Source organism: Cotesia glomerata, linkage group LG8 (genome assembly GCF_020080835.1).
Source record: "Cotesia glomerata isolate CgM1 linkage group LG8, MPM_Cglom_v2.3, whole genome shotgun sequence".
In the NCBI taxonomy this organism is placed as follows: Eukaryota; Metazoa; Arthropoda; class Insecta; order Hymenoptera; family Braconidae; genus Cotesia; species Cotesia glomerata.
The window spans coordinates 17,724,707-17,748,111 of NC_058165.1; the positions used below are offsets into that span (position 1 = coordinate 17,724,707).

A 23,405-nucleotide genomic window follows, 5' to 3' on the forward strand; every position below is an offset into this window, starting at 1 on the left:
AAATAATTAAAATATTTAATATTTATTTCAACGTAAATTTAGTCTTTTATTATTTTAATAATAAAATAATAAGAGAGATAAATTTGAAGGTAAATTATCAAAATTCAAAGTGCCACCCAGAACTGCATACCTCTCTCTATAATTTTTCTTTCTCTCTTTAATAAAGGAGACTGCATGCTCCTGGACGAGCATACGCGATTGTTAATAAAACAAAATTGTAAGGATTTTTAAATTCATTTATAAATTCATAGATCAGGATTAAGGATACTTTAATATTATTCGAAGAACAAAAGTTTATCCTAAATTTTACAATCTACATATCCTCTGAGTTTTTTTTTTTTTCAATTCAAATAAAATAAATTCTTAGAAGAATATTAAAATAAGGCGTAGGGAAGAAATGCCAGACCTCGCAAAGCCGATTAATTTTTTAAAATTAAGAAAATTCAATTGAGTGTTATATAAAAAATTAAAATTAAAAAAATTCGTAATTTTTTTTTCCGGTGAATTGTGATTTATTAAATTGGTTTTTAAATGTGAATTATAAATAATCAAAATTTTGCTTTATTAAATAATGAATTTTGTTAAATTGCACTGTACTTTCTTAAATATTTACATTTTTAAAGATATAAGCTCACCCCGATGTTACACTCATCAAGAGCTTTCATTTGAGTACCCACATGCATTTTTGATATATTTTTCATATATACATATATATAATATATATTACAAAGATATAAGCTCATCCTGATGTTACACTCATCAAGAGCTTTCATTTAAGTACCCACATGCATTTTTGATATATTTTTCATATATACATATATATATATATATATATATATATATATATATATATATATATATATATATATATATATAATATATATAAATATATCAATAATTGATGTGGGTACTCAAATGAAAGGTTTTGATGAGTGTATTGTCGGGATGAGTTTATATATTTAAAAATGTCAGTAATTGACAAAATGCAATGTAATTTCTTAATTATTGTCATTTTTTAAGATATAAACTTATCCTGATGTTACACTCATCAAGACTTTTCATTTGAGTACCCACATGCATATTTGATATGTTTTTCATATATACATATATATAATATATATAAATATATAAAATATATGAAAAATTGATGTGGGTAATCAAATGAAAGGTCTTGATGAGTGTAACATCGGGATGAGCTTATGTCTTTAAAAATGTCAGTAGTTGACAAAATACAATGTAATTTCTTAATTATTGACATTTTTAAAAGATAAAGGTCATTCCGATGTTACACTCATCAAGAGCTTTCATTTGAGTACCCACATATATATTTGATATATTTTCTATATATACATATATATAATATATAAATATATGAAAAATACATGTGGGTACTCAAATGAAAGGTCTCGTTGAGTGTATCATCAGGATGAGCTTATATCTTAAAAAATGACAATAATTAAGAAATTATATTGCATTTTGTCAATTACTGACATTTTTAAATATATAAACTCATCCCGATAATACACTCATCAAGACCTTTCATTTGAGTACCCACATCAATTTTTGATATATTGTATATATTTATATATATTATATATATGTATATATAAAAAATATATCAAAAATGCATGTGGGTACTTAAATGAAAGCTCTTGATGAGTGTAACATCAGGATGAGCTTATATCTTAAAAATGTCAATATTTCACAAGATATAAGGTCATTTTATCATATAACTATCCTGGAAACAAAATTTTTCTTATTCTCTTAATAATATAAATAATATTTACCTTTCAGGCACTGCGGTCGGCACCGTCCTGACGACAATAACCGCAAACGACGTGGACAGCTCCCCGGCGTTAACCTATCGTTTCGGGAACGTAAATCACCCGAGTCCGTTCAGCATCGATCGTTACGGCGGCAAGGTCACGCTAACCGAGCCTTTGGACGCTGAGGACTGCGATGAGTACACGGTCCAGGTGATCGCCAGTGACGGAATCCATGAGGCAATCACTGATCTCACTGTCAGGGTCCTCGACGTAAATGACAATCATCCGAAATTCCAGCAAGCCGCTTACATCGCCACCTTATCAGGTAATTTATATTATTTTTTATTATAATTGTTATTTTTTATTACTTGAGTCTCTATCCAGGAACAGAACTTTGTTTCTTCTTAGGAAGAATAAAAATAAGAACAAAAGTCAAGAGGGTGAAAAATTCGACTAATAAAAGAGATAAATTTTCGAGAAGCATCCGACAGACAGGCGATGCCGTGAAATAAATGAACGTTTAAAACAGGTTTTTAGTAAACATAAACAACTCTCATTGTCCTGATCCTGATATGATGTTACTTTTGGTAGAGGCTGTGCAAATTTGAATTGACATTGCGAATTTCGTTCAGCAAGACTTTTTTAATAACTTATTTTTTATTATTTAAAGAGTTATGCTAAAGGTAAAAGGGCTTATAATAATTTAATAAAAAAACAATTAATTTCATAAAAAAATTAATTTAACAAAAAAAAATTAATTTAATAAAAACCTCCTTTAACTTAATTCACATTGTTTCTTGGGAAGAAAAGTTAGAACAAACTTCTGTATTTTCTTAAATCGCGTGTCTAAAGGTATCAGGGCGTATAACAATTTATGCGCCCTTTTACCTTTGCAAAAGTAAAAGGGCACATATTTTTTTTTTTATTGCCAATCGAGTAGTAGACACAATCTACGCTTAAAATTGAAAAAAAAATTGCAAAGGTAAAAGGGCGTGTGTCTTTAATTATACGCCCTTTTACTTTTAAGAATTCGAAATTTTGGTGATCTAAAGGTCAAAGGACGTATAATTTTTTTTTGGCCAGTTTACAAAAGAACATATTCGTAGTTTAAAAATGTGAGAAAAAAATTTTCTGTGGTAGTAGCGGCGTAAAACCTCAACTATACAATTTTTAAGAGTTACAAAAGAAAATATATCCAAAAAACAATAAATTATGCGTGATTATTTTCTCGCTTTTTATTTTAAGAAATATTTATTATAAAATTTGGAATCTGGATTGTTGATCACGATGAAACAGCTGTTGTGTGAACGGCGCCAGTAGTTATATTCAATAGGGCGATTAAAGCGGGAAATTTCAAAATATTTCAATGTTATCTGTCATTGTGATTTTTTTTATTACTTAATTTTTACGTAATTTGTTTTTGATTGATTTATTTTCTATTTGTTTATATCAAACTTTGTATATGAGGCTGTTATTTTAGTATAACTTGTCTTGTGAAACTATTATTTAACATTTGGTATCAAAACTACAATTTTTTTATGCGCCCTTTTACCTTTGAGTAGTACTTTTCTTAAAGCTGAAAGGGCGCATATCTTGAGATACGCTTTTTCAGCTTTAGGATACCAACTTTTTTTTTCACAGATTTTGACGTTTCAGACAATTTCAAACCAAATGGCAAGAAAAAATTTTTTATACGCCCTTTTAGCACAAATCCCTATTGACCCTTAGCTATACGCCCTTTTACTTCTAGGCACGCGAAATATTGGTCAAAAAACTTTGATATTTCTAATAGTTACCTAAATAGAGACTCTAAATTCAGAGTAATTGTTGTTGAAGAAATAAATAATTTGAGTATTGACTTATTATTTTAATATAATTTAAATAAATGTCGATATCGTGGTGCCTTATTTCAATACGCCGACAATAAAAAGGCATGATGAAAGAAAGCAATTATTATCATCATTGTTTAATAATTTCAATTTCATTAAAATTGTCTCAATATTACATACCAGTGAAGACATGTAATGTAATTTACTATACATAAAAATATATATATTTAATATCATATATGGTGCTTAAAGATAGCTATAGGTCCCATTTTTTTTTTAATAACTAAAATCAAAATTAAATGTAATTATTTAGAAACTTTTTTTTGTCCCTCAAAAAAAATTGAGAAGAAAAGAACAATAAATTTTTGAATTCAACGAAAATATTGGCGGTAAATAAATAATTTTAATTCGACTGATGAGTGTATTCCGAATTCTTCGGAATCCACTCAACAAAATTAGTAATAATTGTAAAAAAAAATAAATTTTTTTTTTTGGTGGAAAAACAAGGTAAAATTTTTTGAGAATTTTAAGACTGCCGTTGAAAAAAAAATGTTAATGCGATTCAATAAAATTTTTGTCAGATTTACTCAATTGGTCACAATTATTTATATCAATGTTTGTTTGAAGAAAAGTTAAGAAGAAATAAAATTTATTGTAATATTTATCAGAGTAAATTTTGAGCATGGAAAAAAAATTGATCATAACCTTACATCAGCATTGTATGATACGCTTATAGTTGAGTAACATAACCTCGTCCATCATTTATTAAAAGGTCTCATTAAAATGGAAAGTATAAGTAATATATTGTAATAATAATTAGTGTGATAAATGTACGACAAATTAATCAATTACAATAACAAACAATACAAAACACAGCTATTAACAACATGCCCGTAATTAATTAATTAATAATTAGAGTGTTTATAATAATTATGCAAATAAGTCAATATCATAGATTGTTTAAAGGGTACAAACTGTTGACTTTGTATTTCCAAGTAATAATAATTAATATTAACAATAATCTAGAGGAGCGATTGGTTTAGGCTTTGTTTTTCAGGTTAGTTTGGTTAATGGATTGAAGACTACATAAGAACAATGTAACTTTGTTTACATAATTAAGAAATGACTTTGTATCTCGTGAAATATTAACATTTTTGAAGATATAAGCTCATCCCGATGTTACACTCATCGAGACCTTTCATTTGAGTACCCAGATCAATTTTTTACATATTTTATATATTTATATATATTATGTATATGCATATATGAAAAATATATCAAAAATGCATGTGAGTACTCATATGAAAGCTCTTAATAAGTTTTAAACAACAAACAACAAACCTCTTAACATCGGGATGAGCTCATATCTTTAAAATTTATATGATATATATGTATATATGAAAAATATATGAAAAATGCATGTGGGTACTCAAATAAAAGGTCTTGATGATTGTAACATCAGGATGAGCTTATATGTTTAAAAATGTCAATAATTAAGAAATGATCTTTTATTTTGTGAAATATTGACATTTTTAAAGATATAAGCTCATCCCGATGTTACACTTATCAAGACCTTTCATTTGAGTACCCACATCAATTTTCCATATATTTTGTATATTTATATATATTTTATATATTTATATATATATTATATATATATATATATATATATATATATATATATATATATATATATGTATATAAGAAAAATATATCAAAAATGCATGAAGGTACTCAAATGAGAGCTCTTAATGAGTATTACATCGGGATGAGCTTATATCTTTAAAAATGTCATTATTTAAGAAAGTACAGTGTAATTTAACAATAGTCATTACTTAATTTACATTATTCAACAATGTAACTTTGTTTATATAATTAAGAAATGATCTTGTATCTTGTGAAATATTGACATTCTTACAGATATAAGCTCACCCCGACATTACACTCGTCGAGACCTTTCATTTGAATACCCACATCAATTTTTCATATATTTCATATATTTATATATATTATATAAATGTATATATGAAAAATATATAAAAAATGCATTTGGACCTTCAAATGAAAGGTCTTGATGAATGTAACATCGGGATGAGCTTATTTCTTTAAAAATGTCAATAATTAAAAAATTATAAACCCTTTTTTAAATGCGTAAAAATTTTTAAAAATAACTAAAATTTTTAATTATGACCTGAAAAAAAAAAAATTTATCAAAAATAACATCACAGAAGAATCCAAGCGTTAATGCCAAGTTATCGGGCTGTTTTCTAAACAGCTAGCCTAAAAATAAACCTAAAATTTATCTCTATTATCTCCTCTACATATTTACAATCTCTTATAAATCCAGAATTTATAAACCCATATAAAACATAAATAACTCGGCATTTTAATCTCACAAATACCTCGTAACTAATCGATGAATTTTACGATTCCAGAAGGCCGAGGTGAAGTACGTGAATTACTGGCAGTAAACGCGACAGACGAGGATCTCCTGGAAGCCAACAACGTCGTACACTACCACCTTCTCAGTCCCGTAAAAGGCTTCAGTATAAACTCCGAGACCGGAGTGATAACTGCCAACAGAACAGCACTGTCGCGCCCTGTTCCCAAGGAGATTGAGTTGATAGTCGTCGCACAGGACTCCGGGAAGCCGGCGCTCTCCTCAACCTGCTCGGTGATCATCAGGTTGAGCGGACTCAGGAACTCTTCTTCAAACCGGGAGTTCAAGATCAGCGTCAGCGAGAACGCCACTCGGGGGACTAGTCTTCTTAAGTTGGCTGATCTAGGGCTTCTAGACGGAAGCATTGTGTCTCAAGAAGGCACTGATGCTTTTGAAATTTCTCGCGGCAGATTGATTATTAGCAAGAATTTGGACCGTGAAACTAAAGACAGGTTAGTCTTTATTAATTTTTTTTTACATAAAAAAAAATTTTTTATTTCTTCAGAAGATAAAATCAATTAATTTTTTTTATCATTTTTTTTTATTAATTTTTTCTTTATTAATTTATTTTATTAATTTCTTTTTTTTTTTAAGAATTTATTAATTTTTCTTATTCAAAATTTATTAATTGTTTTTTTTTAATACAAAATTTTAAATAAAAAAAAAGACATTTAAGTTAACATTCACTAGATCATTTTTTAATTTTATTTAATAAATAAATTTGCTCTAAAAAATTTTTTTATAGATTTGCAATTTTTTTGCCATAATTTGTTACAAAAATTAATAAATATCTGCTATATTAATTTTTATTAAAAAAAAGCAATTAAAAAATTTTTATAAGAAAAATTAATAAATTATATGCTTAGAAAAAATTATTACTAAATTTTCTAAAAAATAATGAAACTAAAGTTGACAAATATTCGAATATTTTTTTGTAATTTTATAACAATAAAATAACTAAAAAAATAAAATTTGAAAAAATTCCAAATGTGAAAATTAAAAAAAAAAATTGTATTTTCTTAAACATTGACGTTTTTAAAAATATAAGCTCATCCTGATGTTACACTTATCAAGAGCTTTCATTTAAGTACCCACATACATTTTTTATATATTTTTCATATATACATATATATTATATATATAAATATATAAAAAATTGATGTGGGTACTCAAATGAACGGTCTCGATGAATATAATGTCAGGATGAGCTTATATTTTGAAAAAATGTCAATAGTTTACAAGATACAAGATCATTTCTTAATTAATGAAAATTAATTTAGCATATATTTAATAATTTTAAAAAATTTATAACAAAGAAATAATGCCAAAAAAAATTAGAAAACAAATGCAATTTTTTAAAAATAATATTTTTATTTTTTTAATTTAATAACACTTTAAATTTTGATATATTTTTCATATATACATATGTATAATATATATTTTTAAGATATAAGCTTATCCCGATGTTATACTCACCAAGAGCTTTTATTTGAGTACCCACATGCATTTTTGATATATTTTTCATACATACATATTTATAATATATATAAATATATAAAATGTATGAAAAATTGATGTGAGTACTCAAATGAAAGGTCTCGATAAGTGTAACATCGGGATGTGCTCATATCTTTAAAAATGTCAATAATTCACAAGATACAAGATCATTTCTTATTTATATATCCAGAGATGAAGCATTTTCAAATTTTATTTATTTAAAAAAAAATTAGAATTAGAAAAATTATGAAAATTAGCAACCTTGCAGTCACTATGTGACTGCTGTTACTTGTGATCTATGAATAAATAAAATTTTACTTTATTAAATAATGACTTTTATTTAATTGCACTGTACTTTCTTAAATATTAATGTTTTTAAAAATATAAGCTCATCCTGATGTTACACTCATCAAAAGCTTTCATTTGAGTACCCACATGCATTTTTAATATATTTTTCATATACACATATATATAATATACATAAATATACAAAATATATGAAAAATTGATGTGGGTACTCAAATTAACGGTCTCAATGAATGAAACATCGAGATGAGTTTATATCTTTAAAATTGTCAATATTTCACAAGATACAAGGTAATTTCTTAATTATTAATATTTTTAACGATATAAGGTCATCCTGATTTTACACTCATCAAGAGCTTTCATTTGAATACCCACATGTATTCTTGATATATTTTTCATATATACATATATACAATATATATATAAATATACAAAATATATGAAAAATTGATGTGGGTACTCAAATGAAAAGTCTCAATGAATATAACATCAGGGTGAGCTTATATTTTTAAAAATGTCAATAGTTCACAAGATACAAGGTCAATTCTTAATTATGTATCTCTATTAAACAATCTATAGATATATTTTTCAAGTAAAATAATAACTTGATCGAAAAAAATTTGGTACTCACAAGAACTTTGTATAATCTTGATTCTATTTAACCAAAAAGAATGGGTCAAATATATTTATACTTTCTTTAAGAAAAATACTTGAAAGATTTTAATGAATTTTTCAATTTTTTCAACAAAAAAAATTGCATTAAAATTCTTGTCAATTTTTTTCTATATTAAATTTATTAAAAAAATTATAAAATATCTGCTAAATAAATTCAAATCTCCATTTTAGATTTCCAATTTTTTAAAAATAAAAATTTAACTATATAAAACAAGAATAAAAAAAAATCCTTGAACAATTTTTTTTATAAATAAATTATTTATTCATTTATTTATTTTATTATAACAAAAATTTAACAAAATTTCCTTAAATTCCAGATATATAATCTACCTAGGAACCAAAACCTCAAACTCATCCAACCTCTCCACAGAGGACGTAATAATGGTAACAATCCAAATCGACGACTCCAACGACAACTACCCTCACTTCACCGAGGACCTCCAAGAAGTGACCATAAAAGAAGACGCGCCTATCGGCACCGTCCTTACCACAATCCGGGCTAGCGACAACGACCTCTCTGGAGCCTTATCATCAACCATAACCTACAACATAACCTCCGGCAACGACCGCCATTTATTCCAAATCGACCCATCAACCGGCTTGATCACCGTGAACTCAACCCTAGACTGCGATTTATCACCCGAAACGCACCACCTTGTGATCCTGGCCTGCGACAGCGACCCCGTTCCACTATGTTCCCTCGCCAGGGTGCGTATCCACATCTCCGACGTGAACGACAACTCCCCCAAGTTCCCAGTGCACGAGTACCTCGAATTCGTGGGGGAAAATGAACCCGTAGGAACCCGAGTGTTCTCCGCCCGAGCTTCGGATCTCGACCGCGGAATTTTCGGAACCGTAAATTACTCAATCGTTTCCGCAGCAGCCTCCGGATTTACCGACATAGACGACTCCTGGAAACTCTTTAACGTAAACCCGTTAACCGGAACAGTGACCACTGGCGCCATCTTCGACTACGAACAGCGGAACCGCTACGCATTTACCTTAAGAGCAACTGACACAGGTGGCAGAACCGCAGCTGTGAAGGTCAGAGTAGAAATAGACTCCAGAGACGAGTTCTACCCTCAATTTACGGAACGGATGTACCGGTTCGACCTCCGGAACGGTTTACAAACGGTTCCTGGAACCGTAGTCGGTCATGTGACCGCTACAGACCGCGACAAAGGTCCCGACGGTCGGGTAGTGTACCAATTAACCTCCCAGCACCCTTACTTCAAGTTAAACCGCACCACGGGGGCGCTGATAGTCAAAAAGAAGCTCCATTATGACTCCGAAGAGTCTTCTAGGCTTGTAGTAAGCGCCAGTTCCGGTAGGCAGCGCTCTTTGTCCAACATGACTGTCGTAGAGATCCGAATTATCGACGATGAGTCTAACAGCCTCTTCTCTACCAACTACCCATCGAATTTAGGCGCGAACATGGCAGTGGCGACATCTAACGGACTTGCGGATTGGGCCTTAGGCCTCCTGATAGCGCTAGTGCTCCTAATTGCTGGATTTGGAGGGTTCTTCTTGTTCGTCCATCTTAAGAACCGAAAGCACAAAAAGCCTAGTGCTAAACCTGGCTTGAATGGCGATGGTGGCGCCACTGCTTCTAATAGCTACGTAGATCCCACTGCTTTTGATACGATTCCTATTAGAGGTGTCGCTGGTGTCGCTGCTAGTGTTCCGAATAATCAAGGGGCGTGTCAGTTCGCTCCGCCCAAATATGACGAAATCCCGCCCTATGGAACTAGTGGGCAGTCTATTAGACAGCAAGGAACCTCCGAGATTTCTGGGAGTGACCAGTCCGGTTCCTCTGGGAGGGGTTCCGCGGAAGATGATGGAGAAGATGAGGAAATCAGGATGATTAATGAGGGACAGGCTCCTGATTCTGCTAGTGATCTTTCTGTTCATAATACTCAGGAGTATCTTGCTAGATTAGGAATCGTCGATGCGCCATCTGCGAACTCCCACTCCCACGCTAGGAGACCTCCAGAAGCCCTCCCACTGGACAGCATTCATTTATTTGAAGATGAAGCAGTAACTGAAGCGGAGATCGCTACGCTTATTTACGGAAAAATTGGAGAATCTAGGAGGCCCACTTCGGAACTGGAGGTTCCTGGAGGCCCTTCCATGAACGGTTCCTTAAGTTCCATTGTTCATAGTGAAGAGGAACTCACTGGATCTTATAATTGGGACTATCTTCTAGACTGGGGGCCTCAATATCAGCCCCTAGCGCATGTTTTTAGTGAGATTGCGAGGCTCAAAGATGACGCTAGTGTTCAGAGTTCCGGGAACAGGCACAAGGTTCAGCAGCACAAGGCTCCGCCTCCGCCGTTATTGACTTCTGTGGCGCCAAGGTCGATCGCAGCGCCAGCTTTGGCGAGAGCGATGCTACCCAGGAGCCCGATTAGCCATGACACTTCTACTTTCCCCTCCGCGGCGCTAAGTCCGAGTTTTTCGCCATCTCTGTCGCCGCTTGCTACAAGAAGTCCCAGTATTAGCCCGCTTGTTCCTCCCACTCCGCAGAGGGCGCAGAATCCGAGGAACTTACCCGTTGTTGATAGTGAATTGAGGATTTGAGTAGTGGGTTGAGAGATTTCTTTCTAGAATGTTAAGTATTAGTGTTTTTGTAAGAAAAGAAACTGGAGGGATAATCTTGTTCCTGGAACTTGGAGGAAAATAGTAGTGGCGCCATCTGTGTGACATTTCTTTTTGTTGGTAACTTTTATAACAAACTGTTTGTTTAAAAATTTTTTTTTATTTATTTAGAGAATTTTTGAAGTGTTAATTAAAATTTATTAATTAAAAAATAAAGTAAACAAAATATTCTTTGCTGAAGAAATGGATTAACTTGGATACAAAGTATTATTTAGTACTTTTATAATGTAGGAAAATATTAGTGGCGCCATCTATCTACCATTTCTTCCTTGTGGTGGTAATTTTTGTGAAAAAAAAATTTTAAATGTCTTAAAAAATTCTTCTGAGTTATCAAAATTTTGATTAATATTTATTATCAATTAATTGATAATTTATTAATCAAAAAATAAAATAAACAAAATATTATTTGTTTCAATTGAGGTTAAGATTACTCTATTGAGATTTTACAAGGAGAATATTAGTTTCTTTGTTGAAAAAATAAATAGTGTAGGAAAATATTGCTGGCGCCATCTATGTTCCATTTCTTCCTCGTGTTTGTAAATTTTATGGAACAAATTGTTTGTTTAAAATTTTTTGAATGCTTAAAAAATTTCTTTAGAAAGTTATTACAATTTTGATTAATATTTATCAATAAATTTTTACAATTATTGATAATTTATTAATTTAAAAAAAAATAAAATATTCTATGTATCAATTGAGGTTAAGTTACTTTGAGATTTAAAAAAAAAATATCAGTTTTTTTACTGAAGAAATAAATAGCGTAGGAAAATATTGCTGGCGCCATCTATGTTCCATTTCTTCCTCGTGTTTGTAAATTTTATGGAACAAATTGTTTGTTTAAAAATTTTTAAATATTGAAAAAATTTCTTTAGAAAGTTATTTAAATTTTGATTAATATTTATCAATAAATTTCTGTAATTATTGATAATTTATTAATTAAAAAATGAATTATTCTTTATTTCATTTGAGGTTATGTTTACTCTATTGAGATTTTACAAGAAGACGAGTTTCTTTACTGAAGAAATAAATTAACTCAAATGTAAAGTATTCTTATTAAAAAAAAAAAAATTGAAACAAGAATACCAACTTTAATTCTGGAACTTGTAGGAAAATATTGGTGGCGCCATCTATGTTCCATTTTTTCCTTCTATTAGTAACTTTTATAACAAACTGTTTAATTAAAAATTTTTGAATGTTTAAAAAATATTAGTTAATATTAATTATCAATAAATATTTGAAATTATTGATAATTTATTAATCAAAAAATAAAATATTCTTTGTTTCAATTGAGGTTAAGTTTACTTTATTAAGATTTTACAAGAAGAATATCAGTTTTTTTCACTGAAAAAATTAATTAACTCTAATAGAAAGTATTATTAAGTATTTTTATGAAAAAAAATGAAACTGGAACACTAACTTTGTTCCTGGAACTTGTATACTTTATAAGAAAATATTAGTGGCGCCATCTAAGTTCCATTTCTTTCTTATTTTGATAACTTTTATGCAACAGTTTGTTTAAAAATTTTTAAATATTTAAAAAATTTCTTTAGAAAGTTATCAAAGTATTAATTAATATTAATTATCAATAAATTTTTGTAATTATTGATAATTAATTAATTAAAAAAAAAGTAAACAAAAAATTCTTTGTACCAATTGAGGTTAAGTTAACTCTATAAAAATTTAACCAGTTTCTTTATTAAAAAAATAAATTAACTAGGAAGAAAAATACTTTTTTGTTAAATTAAGATATTTATAATACGAAGACTGCTCATTATGTTCAACGTGATAATTAATAATGAATTAATTAATTATTGAATTGTAAATTGTTTCTATGATTAAATGTAAACAATGACTCTGTAAATAATTAGGTTAATAGTGTAAATAATTGATTTATTAATCAAAAGGACGCGACTTTGGTATATTTATTATTATTATTATTTTTAATATTATGATTAATATAATTAATAAATAATATTACTATTATTAATTAAGAAACAAGTCTGTATAGTATTTTATTGTATCAATTGTGCGCATGAGTACCGAGTCGCTTATTTTTGTAATCCACGAACGAACTGAATTTGTAATCGTGGAATTTATTTAAGTAGTATTTTAATAATAAATATTTGTATAAAAATGAATGAAAAAAAAAAAATTTGTAAAAATAAATTGTAATGAAAGCGTTTTTTAGCGCCCTAGAAAATGAATTTTTAATAGTAAATAAAGAAATTTTATTTATAATTTGATTTATTTATTTTTACCATAAAATAAAACCAAAAGGTTCAAATAAATGACAATACAGTTGATAGTTTGTTTATACATAACCACAAAAAAATTACAAACTTGTATTTTACAATTAATTTATTCTAAATGGTAATTATTATCATAATCTTGTCTTCAGTGGAAATAAAAACAAAATAGCACCCTCATTTTCACATCACCGTAAAAAATCATAATTGTTAACTCAAATTTTTGATAATATAGATTAAGTAATGATTTTTATTTAATTACACTCTACTTTCTTAAATATTAACGTTTTTAAAGATATAAGCTCATCCCGATGTTACACTCATCAAGAGCTTTCATTTGAGTACCCACATGCATTTTTGATATATTTTTTATATATACATATATATAATATATATATTAAAAATATAAGGTCATTCCGATGCTATACTCATCAAGAGCTTTCATTTGAGCACCCACATGCATTTTTATATATTTTTTATATATACATATATATATATAATATATATAAATATATGAAATATATGAAAAATTGATGTGGGTACTCAAATGAAAGGTCTCGATGAGTGTAATGTAGAGGTGAGCTTATATCTTTAAAAATGTCAATATTTAACAAGATACAAGGTAATTTCTTAAATATTGACGTTTTTAAAGATATAAGCTCATCCTGGTGTTATACTAATCAAGAGCTTTCATTTGAGTACCCACATGCATTTTTTATATATTTTTCATATATACATATATATATAATATATAAAAATATATGAAAAATTGATGTGGGTACTCAAATGAAAGGTCTCGATGAGTATAATATCGAGGTGAGCTTATATCTTTAAAAATGTCATTAGTTAACAAGATGCCAGGTCATTTCTTAATTATGTAAACAAAGTTATATTGTTAAATAATATAGATTAAGTAATGACTTTTGTCAAATTACACTGTGCTTTCTTGAATATTGACATTTTTAAAGATATAAGCTCATCCCGACGTTACAATCATCAAGACCTTTCATTTGAGAGCCCACATCAATTTTTCGTATATTTATATAGATCATATATATTTTACAAATACCATATATATCAAATATATAAAAAATACCATATGGGTACTCAAATAAAAGGTCTCGATGAGTGTAATATCAGGATGACCTTATATCTTTAAAAATGTCAATAGTTCTTAAGATACAAAGTCATTCCTTAATTATTGACATTTTTACAGATATAAGCTCATCCCGATGTTACTCTCATCAAAAGCTTTTATTTGAATACCCATATGCATTATTGATATATTTTTTATATATACATATATATAATATATATAAATATATAAAATATATGAAAAATTGATGTGGGTACTCAAATGAAAGGTCTCGATGAGTGTAACATCGGGATGAGCTTATATCTTCAAAAATGTTAATATTTCACAAGATACAAAGTCATTTCTTAATTATGTAAACAAAGTTACATTGTTCTTATGTAGTCTTCAATCCATTAACCAAACTAACCTGAAAAACAAAGCCTAAACCAATCGCTCCTCTAGATTATTGTTAATATTAATTATTATTACTTGGAAATACAAAGTCAACAGTTTGTACCCTTTAAACAATCTATGATATTGACTTATTTGCATAATTATTATAAACACTCTAATTATTAATTAATTAATTACGGGCATGTTGTTAATGGCTGTGTTTTGTATTGTTTGTTATTGTTATTAATTAATTTGTCGTACATTTATCACACTAATTATTATTACAATATATTACTTATACTTTCCATTTTAATGAGACCTTTTAATAAATGATGGACGAGGTTATGTTACTCAACTATAAGCGTATCATACAATGCTGATGTAAGGTTATGATCAATTTTTTTTCCATGTTCAAAATTTACTCTGATAAATATTACAATAAATTTTATTTCTTCTTAACTTTTCTTCAAACAAACATTGATATAATTAATTGTGACCAATTGAGTAAATCTGACAAAAATTTTATTGAATCGCATTAACATTTTTTTTTTCAACGGCAGTCTTAAAATTCTCAAAAAATTTTACCTTGTTTTTCCACCAAAAAAAAAAATTTATTTTTTTTTACAATTATTACTAATTTTGTTGAGTGGATTCCGAAGAATTCGGAATACACTCATCAGTCGAATTAAAATTATTTATTTACCGCCAATATTTTCGTTGAATTCAAAAATTTATTGTTCTTTTCTTCTCAATTTTTTTTGAGGGACAAAAAAAAGTTTCTAAATAATTACATTTAATTTTGATTTTAGTTATTAAAAAAAAAATGGGACCTATAACTATCTATAAGCACCATATACGATATTAAATATATATATTTTTATGTATAGTAAATTACATTACATGTCTTCACTGGTATGTAATATATTGAGACAATTTTAATGAAATTGAAATTATTAAACAATGATGATAATAATTGCTTACTTTCATCACGCCTTTTTATTGTCGGCGTATTGAAATAAGGCACCACGATATCGACATTTATTTAAATTATATTAAAATAATAAGTCGATACTCAAATTATTTATTTCTTCAACAATAATTACTCTGATATTCATTTAGAGTTTATATCTAGGTAACTATTAGAAATATCAGACCTTTTTGACCAATAACCCGCGTGCCTAGAGGTAAGAGGGTGTACAGCTAAGAGTTAATAGGGATTTGTGCTGAAAGGGCGTATAAAAGAAATTTTTTTGCCATTTGATTTGAAATTGTCTGATACGTAAAAATCTGTGAAAAAAAAAGTTGTTATCCTTAAGCTGAAAGGGCGTATCTCAAGACATACGCCCTTTCAGCTTTAAGAAAAGTACTACTTAAAGGTAAAAGGGCGCATAAAAAAATTGTAGTTATGATACCAAATGTGAAATAATAGTTTCAAAAGACAAGTCATACTAAAATCACAGCCTCATATACAAAGTTTGATACAAAAAAATAGAAAATAAATCAATCAAAAATAAATTACGCAAAAATTGAGTAATAAATAAAATCACAATGACAGATAACATTGAAATATTTTGACATTTCTCGCTTTAATCGCCCTATTGAATATAACTTCTGGCGCCGTTCACACAACAGCTGTTTCATCATGATCAACAATCCAGAATCAAAATTTTATAATAACTATTTTTTAAAATAATAAGCGAGAAAATAATCACGCGTAATTTATTGTTTTTTGGATATATTTTCTTTTTTAACTCTAAAAAATTGTATAGTTGAGGTTTTACGCCCCTACTACCACAGAAAGTTTTTTTTTCACATTTTTAAACTACGAATATTCTCTTTTGTAAACTGGCCGAAAAAAATTATACGCCCATTCACCTTTAGATCACCAAAATTTGGAATTCTAAAAAGTAAAAGGGCGTATAATAAAAGACATACGCCCTTTTACCTTTGAAATTTTTTTTTTTCAATTTTATGCGTAGAATGTGTCTACTACTTGATTGGCAATAAAAAAAAATATGCGCTTTTTTACCTTGGCAAAGGTAAAAGGGCGCATAAATTGTTATACGCCCTTTTACCTTCAGGCACGCGATTTAGGAAGATACAGAAGTTTGTTTTAACTTCTCTTCCCAAGAAATAATGTCAAGTTAAAGGAGGTTTTTATTAAATTAATTTTTTTTATTAAATTAATTTTTTTTTATTAAATTAATTTTTTTATGAACTTAATTTTTTTTTATTAAATTAATTTTGTTATGAAATTAATTTTTTTTATTAAATTAATTTTTTTATGAAATTAATTCTTTTATGAAATTAATTTTTTTTATTAAATAAATTTTCTTATGAAATTAATTTTTTTTATTGAATTAATTATTTGATGAAATTATTTTTTTTTATTAAATTAATTTTTTTATGAAATTAATTTTTTTTTTATTAAATTAATTTTTTTTAATTAAATTAGTTTCTTTATGAAATTAAGTTTTTTCATTGAATTAATCTTCTTTTTAATTTTTTTTCTCTTTATGAAATTAATTATTTTTATTGAATTAATTTTTTTTTCTTTATTAAATTAATTTTATTATAATTTACAAGCATGTACGGAAAACACTCACATTCCATGCTTGTAAAGATGGACCATTTTAGGTAACTCCGCCGTCCATGGTTCGGCTTACTAACAGCTGATTTACAAGTGTCACATTAATTTTTTTATTTAACTATTATTTTTTTTTAATTTTCAAAATTTCAATGATTAATGCCTCATATACTATTTATTTTTCAATTTTAGAAATTTTTATGTTTTTTATTTTAATTTATCGAAAATTGACTACTACAATTTTTGTGACTCACTGAAGCGAAAAGACCTTCTTAAATTAATTAATAAATTTATTTATTTATTTATTTATTAATGAATGAATTAATTAATTAATTACTTTATCAATAAATTAATTTATTTATTAGTTAATTAATTAATTAATTTATTTATTTATTTATTAAGTAAGTAATTTAATAATTAATTAATTTATTTATTAATTAATTTAATAATTAATTTATTTATTAATTAATTTAATAATTAATTAATTTATTTATTAATTAATTTAATAATTAATTAATTTATTAATTAATTTAATAATTAATTAATTAATTTAATAATTAATTAATTAATTTATCAATTAATTAATTAATTAATTTATTAATTAATTTATTAATTTATTAATTAATTTATTTATTAATTTATTAATTAATTTCTTAATTAATTAATTTATGAATGAATGAATTAATTAATTAACTTTGTTCCTATAAATATTTTTTAAGAAGATATAGAAGTTTGTTCTAACATTTCTTCCCAAAAAACAATGTGAAGAAATTAGACTCTAATTGAATATCAGTTCCAAAAAAAAAACTACTAAAAAAAGCCATTAATAAATTACTACCCAGTTAAACAAAATAAACCATGCCGTTGTTTGAACTTTCAATAAAAATAAACTTCATAACCTCAACTTACAAATTCTAAATCGATATGCCTTGGAAAAATTATACATACAATTATTAATTATCATACAAGTATACACATTACATTAAACGTTTATCCTACTCTAGAAAAAATCGTGGATTTTTTTAATTAAATACATTAAATCCAGTCAGTTATTTGTTTGTTTGTTATTTGTCTGTTAACTGGCGCGGTTTATTTTTTTTGTGGACTTTAGAATAAAATATTATAATAAATGACCATTCATTATTTGTCCACTTAAATTTACAATTGCCGTTAAATTAAATCATCCTTATTTATTACTTTATAAACTGATAATTGTCATATTTGTAATCACATTGCCTTGGAATTATTAGTCAGACAGTCTCTTCTATCACATTCCTTGCTAGCTGTGCTGGAAGGTTGGAAATACTACAGAAAAAAATACATATTTATTAATAACCTATTAATAAATTAGATAAATTAGTCTTTTTTAATTTTAGTTGCAAACAATCCGCTAGAGGGCCTCGTAGGGCAAAAAAATGTAACATAACCTCATTTGGAACAAACTAAATATCAAAAATTGATGTAAAATTGTCCTAAAAGAGTCATTAGCTGAGGATCCTAAACGTAACACAATTTAGGACATTTTTATAACAAATTTTAAGACACCCAACCGGAATAAAATTTTGATTTAAGAAAAATATTGTCGTTATTACTCAGAGAAAAAAATATTGTAAATAGTACTTTTAGGAAAATTTTAGGTTACTTTTATGAAAATTTAGGAGAATATTAGGACAGTTTTAGGATTTTTATGACAATTTTAGAATACTTTTATGGAAATTTTAGGACAATATTACCACAATTTTAGGACACTTTCATAAAAATTTTAAGATACTTCTATGACAATTTTATAAAAATTTTAGGACACTTTTATGAAAATTCAAGGATATTTTAGTGAGAATTTTAGGAAACTTTTATGACAATTTTAGAACACTTTTATGACAATTTTATAAAAAATATTAATATAATTTTAGGACACTCTTATGACAATCCACACATCACTTGCATGACTCTACACACTTGTAATTTTAAGCTTTATTAATATAATTCTAACTATTTTAGAAGAAATAAGTTAACATTTCACTAGTATATTTATATACTTACTGTTGTAATAATATTCTATCTTTTTTTTTCTTCTTTGCATTATTTATAACAATATCATTTTTTATTAAATTTTTATTTCGTCTAGGATCTATCATAGACTTGTATCATTATCGTAATATTTTATATTTTATAAAAGTGTCTTAAAATTTTCATAAAACTGCCATAAAAATGTCATAAAAGTATCCTAAAATTGTCATAAAAATTTCCTCTAACTATCATAAAAGTATTCTAGAATTGTCATAAAAAATTCCTAAAATTGTTATAAAAAGGTCCTAAAATTGTCATAAGAAAGTCCTAAAATTGTCATAATAATGTCCTAAAAAATCCTAAAATTTTCATAAAAGTATCCTAAAATTGTCATAAAAAATTCCAAAAATTGGCATGATAGTGTCTTAAAATTGTCATAAAAATATCCTAAAGTTGTCACAAAAAGGTCCTAAAATTGTCATAAGAAAGTCCTAAAATTGTCATAATAATGTCCTAAAAAATCCTAAAATTTTCATAAAAGTATCCTAAAATTGTCATAAAAAATTCCAAAAATTGGCATGATAGTGTCTTAAAATTGTCATAAAAATATCCTAAAATTGTCATAAAAAATTCATAAAACTGTCATGATAGTGTCCTAAAAGTATCCTAAAATTGTCATAAAAAAGTCGTATAATTATCATAATAGTCCTTTATTAAAAATTTGATGGGATTTTTTCATTGTTGTCGTTTTTCATTGCTATGGTAATTACTTTGGCAACGGTTACCATAGCAACGGTTGCTATGAAAACGGTTACCATGGCAACGGTTAAATAATAATGAGTAAAATTTGTAAAAATATTGATTAATTAAATTATCGATAATAATCATTTTGACAGAAGCGCGCAAAGCGGGTTTGATTTTCTAGTGTCATAAAATTGTCATAAAAGTATCCTAAAACTGTCGTAATAGTGTCCTAAAATTGTCATAAAAGTACTTTTTACAATATTTTTTTTCTACATAAAAGCGACAATATTCTTCTAAATTCTGAATTTAATTTCGATTTGATGTCATAAAATTATCATAAAAATGTCTTAAATTGTGTCACGTTTAGGATCCTAAGCTTATGACTCTTTAAGGACAAGTTTTTTTTCACCCTAAAAATTAATTTTTTTACGCAAGTAAAAATTTTCCAACAAGATAATTTGCAACTTTAAATAAAAACCGACTAATTATAAAATAAATAAAATTTAGCTTTTTAAAATAGCGAAAAAATAAAAAATGATAATGAATATGAGGCAAATAATAAAAATAATAAATAAATGCTATGATTTTAATAATGATCCTAGCCCTACCAATAATTTTTTTTTACTTGGCGATGGGGCTTATCCTGGTATCATCTTGCATTTCAACAACAATCGTATCAGGATCCGGTACTCGGTTAGCAGATAAACAACCATTGGCTATCGTCGTTGGCAAAACAGTTTCCGACTACATAAATAAAATTTTTTATCAGTACCCCGCAATTAATATAAAAAAAAAATAGTATAATTACTTGATAAGCAGCTGCATCTAGAGCCATTAGTTCTTTTTTTGACAATTGTTCAACCACAGCAGCAGCATAGCAGTCACCCAACATGTTGTTTGTTGTTCTTACTCGGTCTCTATAATTAATCGATTAATTAAGCCTTACCAAGCGATAATTGGATTACTTATTGGTTATTGGTTATTACTCACACAAACCAGTCAATAGCAAATAAAAGTGATACGTCTTGCACAGGCGCATCGATCGCACTTAGCACGACAAGCAATAGTACTAATGCTGCGCTTGGTACTGATGCCGATGATACACTCGCTGCTGTAGATGTTAATCTGTAAAAAAAATTTATTTTTTATTATTTAATATTTTTATAAGTAACTAGCAACCTTGCAGTCACTATGTGACTGCCGTGACTTGTGAAATATAAATAAATAAAATTTTGCTTTATTAAATAATGAATTTTGTTAAATTGCACTGTACTTTCTTAAATATTGACGTTTTTAAAGATATAAGCTAATCCCGATAGTACACTCATCGAGAGCTTTCATTTGAGTACCCACATGCATTTTTGATATATTTTTCATATATACATATATATAATATATAATTCAAAGATATAAGCTCATCCCGATGTTATACTCTTCAAGAGCTTTCATTTGAGTACCCACATGCATTTTTGATATATATATATATATATATATATATATATATATTATATATATATATATATATATATATATATATATATGTATATTTGTGTTTATATATGTTTATGTATATATATATATATATATGTTTATATATGTTTATATGTTTATATATGTTTATATATATAATAAATATATGTTTATATATAAAAAAAAAAAATTATATTTATGCTATATAGTATTTATATTATACATATATATACACATTATAATATATAATATCATATAACATCATATAATATCATATAATATTATAATATTATGATTATATTATTATTATTATTATTATTATTATTATTATTATTATTATATTATAATATATATTTAACTTACAAGCATGACCATTAACGTATTTGGTATAGAGTCCAGAATTCACGGGTAAAAAGTCTGAAAAAGTACTATCATCCCATTATATTTAAGCAAGTTCGAGGTCAGAAATACCGACAATTCATTTATTAATGATTAAAAAAGTGTAAATTATACCGATAATTTAGATAATATTGAGCCAGTCTATCACTTTGCATGGATACATAATCTTTCTGAATTAATTAAAAGTCAAATATCTCTAGGTAAACATAGATTGTACTTTTGTGATCGTTGTTTGAATCATTTTAAACTTCAAAAATGTTATTTAGAGCACCGAGTAGATTGTTTTAAATCTAACAAAGTCCGCATGGAATTTCCTAGTGAAAAAAATAAAATTAAAAAATTCAAAGATTTTAAGTCTAAAGATACTGTACCGTTTGTAGTTTACGCGGATCTTGAATGCACACTTGAACCCCCGGGAGATGATAAAAAGACAGTTCATAAACATGTTCCACACAGTATTTCTTACTATGTATATTGTAGCTATCATAACACACTCTCCAAATTTGAATTAAACCGTTCTCCTGATTGCATCAACTGGTTTGTTAAACAATTAGAATCATTAGCTCTGGACTTTGAAAAAATTCTAAAGAATCCTATTAAAATGAAATCCTTAACGAAAGAGCAACAAGATAGACACAACCAGGCAACTGTGTGTCATATCTGTGAAAAACCAATCACTGCTGCTTCAGATAAAGTCTATGATCATTGTCACTTAACAGGTAATTACAGAGATGCTGCACATAAATCATGCAATGTTAATTATCAGAAATCTACCATTATCCCAGTTGTCTTTCATAATTTATCCGGCTATGACTCACACTTTATAATTAAATCCTTAGCTACAGTATTTGAAGGTGAAATTTCATTGTTACCAATCAATAAAGAGCGTTACATTTCTTTTACAAAATCAGTTAAAAATACTTCAGTCTCTTTAAGATTTATTGATTCATTCAGATTCATGACTTCCAGCTTAGAGAAATTAGCTTCATACCTCGATGATAAAGATAAACAGATTACGCGACTCTACTACCCTGACCCTGACAAATTCAAATTAGCAACACGTAAGGGTGTATTTCCGTATGAGTACATTGACAGTATTGACAGACTAGACGAGAAACAGTTACCTGACCAGGATTCATTTTATTCAAAATTAACAAACTCAACTATTTCTGATGATGATTATGCTTTTGCTCAAGTAGTTTGGAATGAATTTAATATTAACACGCTTGGAGAGTACTCGGACTTATACTTAAAGACTGACGTCCTTCTCTTGGCTGATGTCTTTGAAAACTTTAGACGTAGTTGCTTTAAAA

The 23,405-nt window shown here is 27.2% G+C and overlaps 2 protein-coding genes across 3 annotated transcripts in view; one reads left to right on the plus strand and one right to left on the minus strand.

Annotated features, from left to right (window-relative positions):
- The window catches only part of LOC123271071 (protein dachsous), a 296,162-nt gene extending 285,019 nt beyond the window's left edge, over positions 1-11,143 (plus strand). The window contains exons 14-16 of the mRNA XM_044737301.1: positions 1,795-2,091; positions 6,031-6,487; positions 8,831-11,143. Coding sequence (XP_044593236.1) covers positions 1,795-2,091; positions 6,031-6,487; positions 8,831-11,093 — 3,017 coding nt within the window. The 3' untranslated portion in view covers positions 11,094-11,143. The remainder of the gene's footprint in view (positions 1-1,794; positions 2,092-6,030; positions 6,488-8,830) is intronic.
- Positions 11,144-18,406: 7,263 nt separating this feature from the next.
- Positions 18,407-23,405, minus strand: part of LOC123270243 (excitatory amino acid transporter) — a 33,465-nt gene continuing 28,466 nt past the window's right edge. Inside the window, exons 7-10 of one of the 2 annotated variants that reach the window (XM_044736204.1) lie at positions 21,214-21,348; positions 21,032-21,140; positions 20,849-20,967; positions 18,407-18,777 (exon numbers count right to left, since the gene is read on the minus strand). In XM_044736204.1, coding sequence (XP_044592139.1) covers positions 18,723-18,777; positions 20,849-20,967; positions 21,032-21,140; positions 21,214-21,348 — 418 coding nt within the window. In that variant the 3' untranslated portion in view covers positions 18,407-18,722. Of the gene's footprint in view, positions 18,778-20,831; positions 20,968-21,031; positions 21,141-21,213; positions 21,349-23,405 lie in introns of both variants that reach the window. The other variant, XM_044736206.1, reaches the window with a different exon arrangement.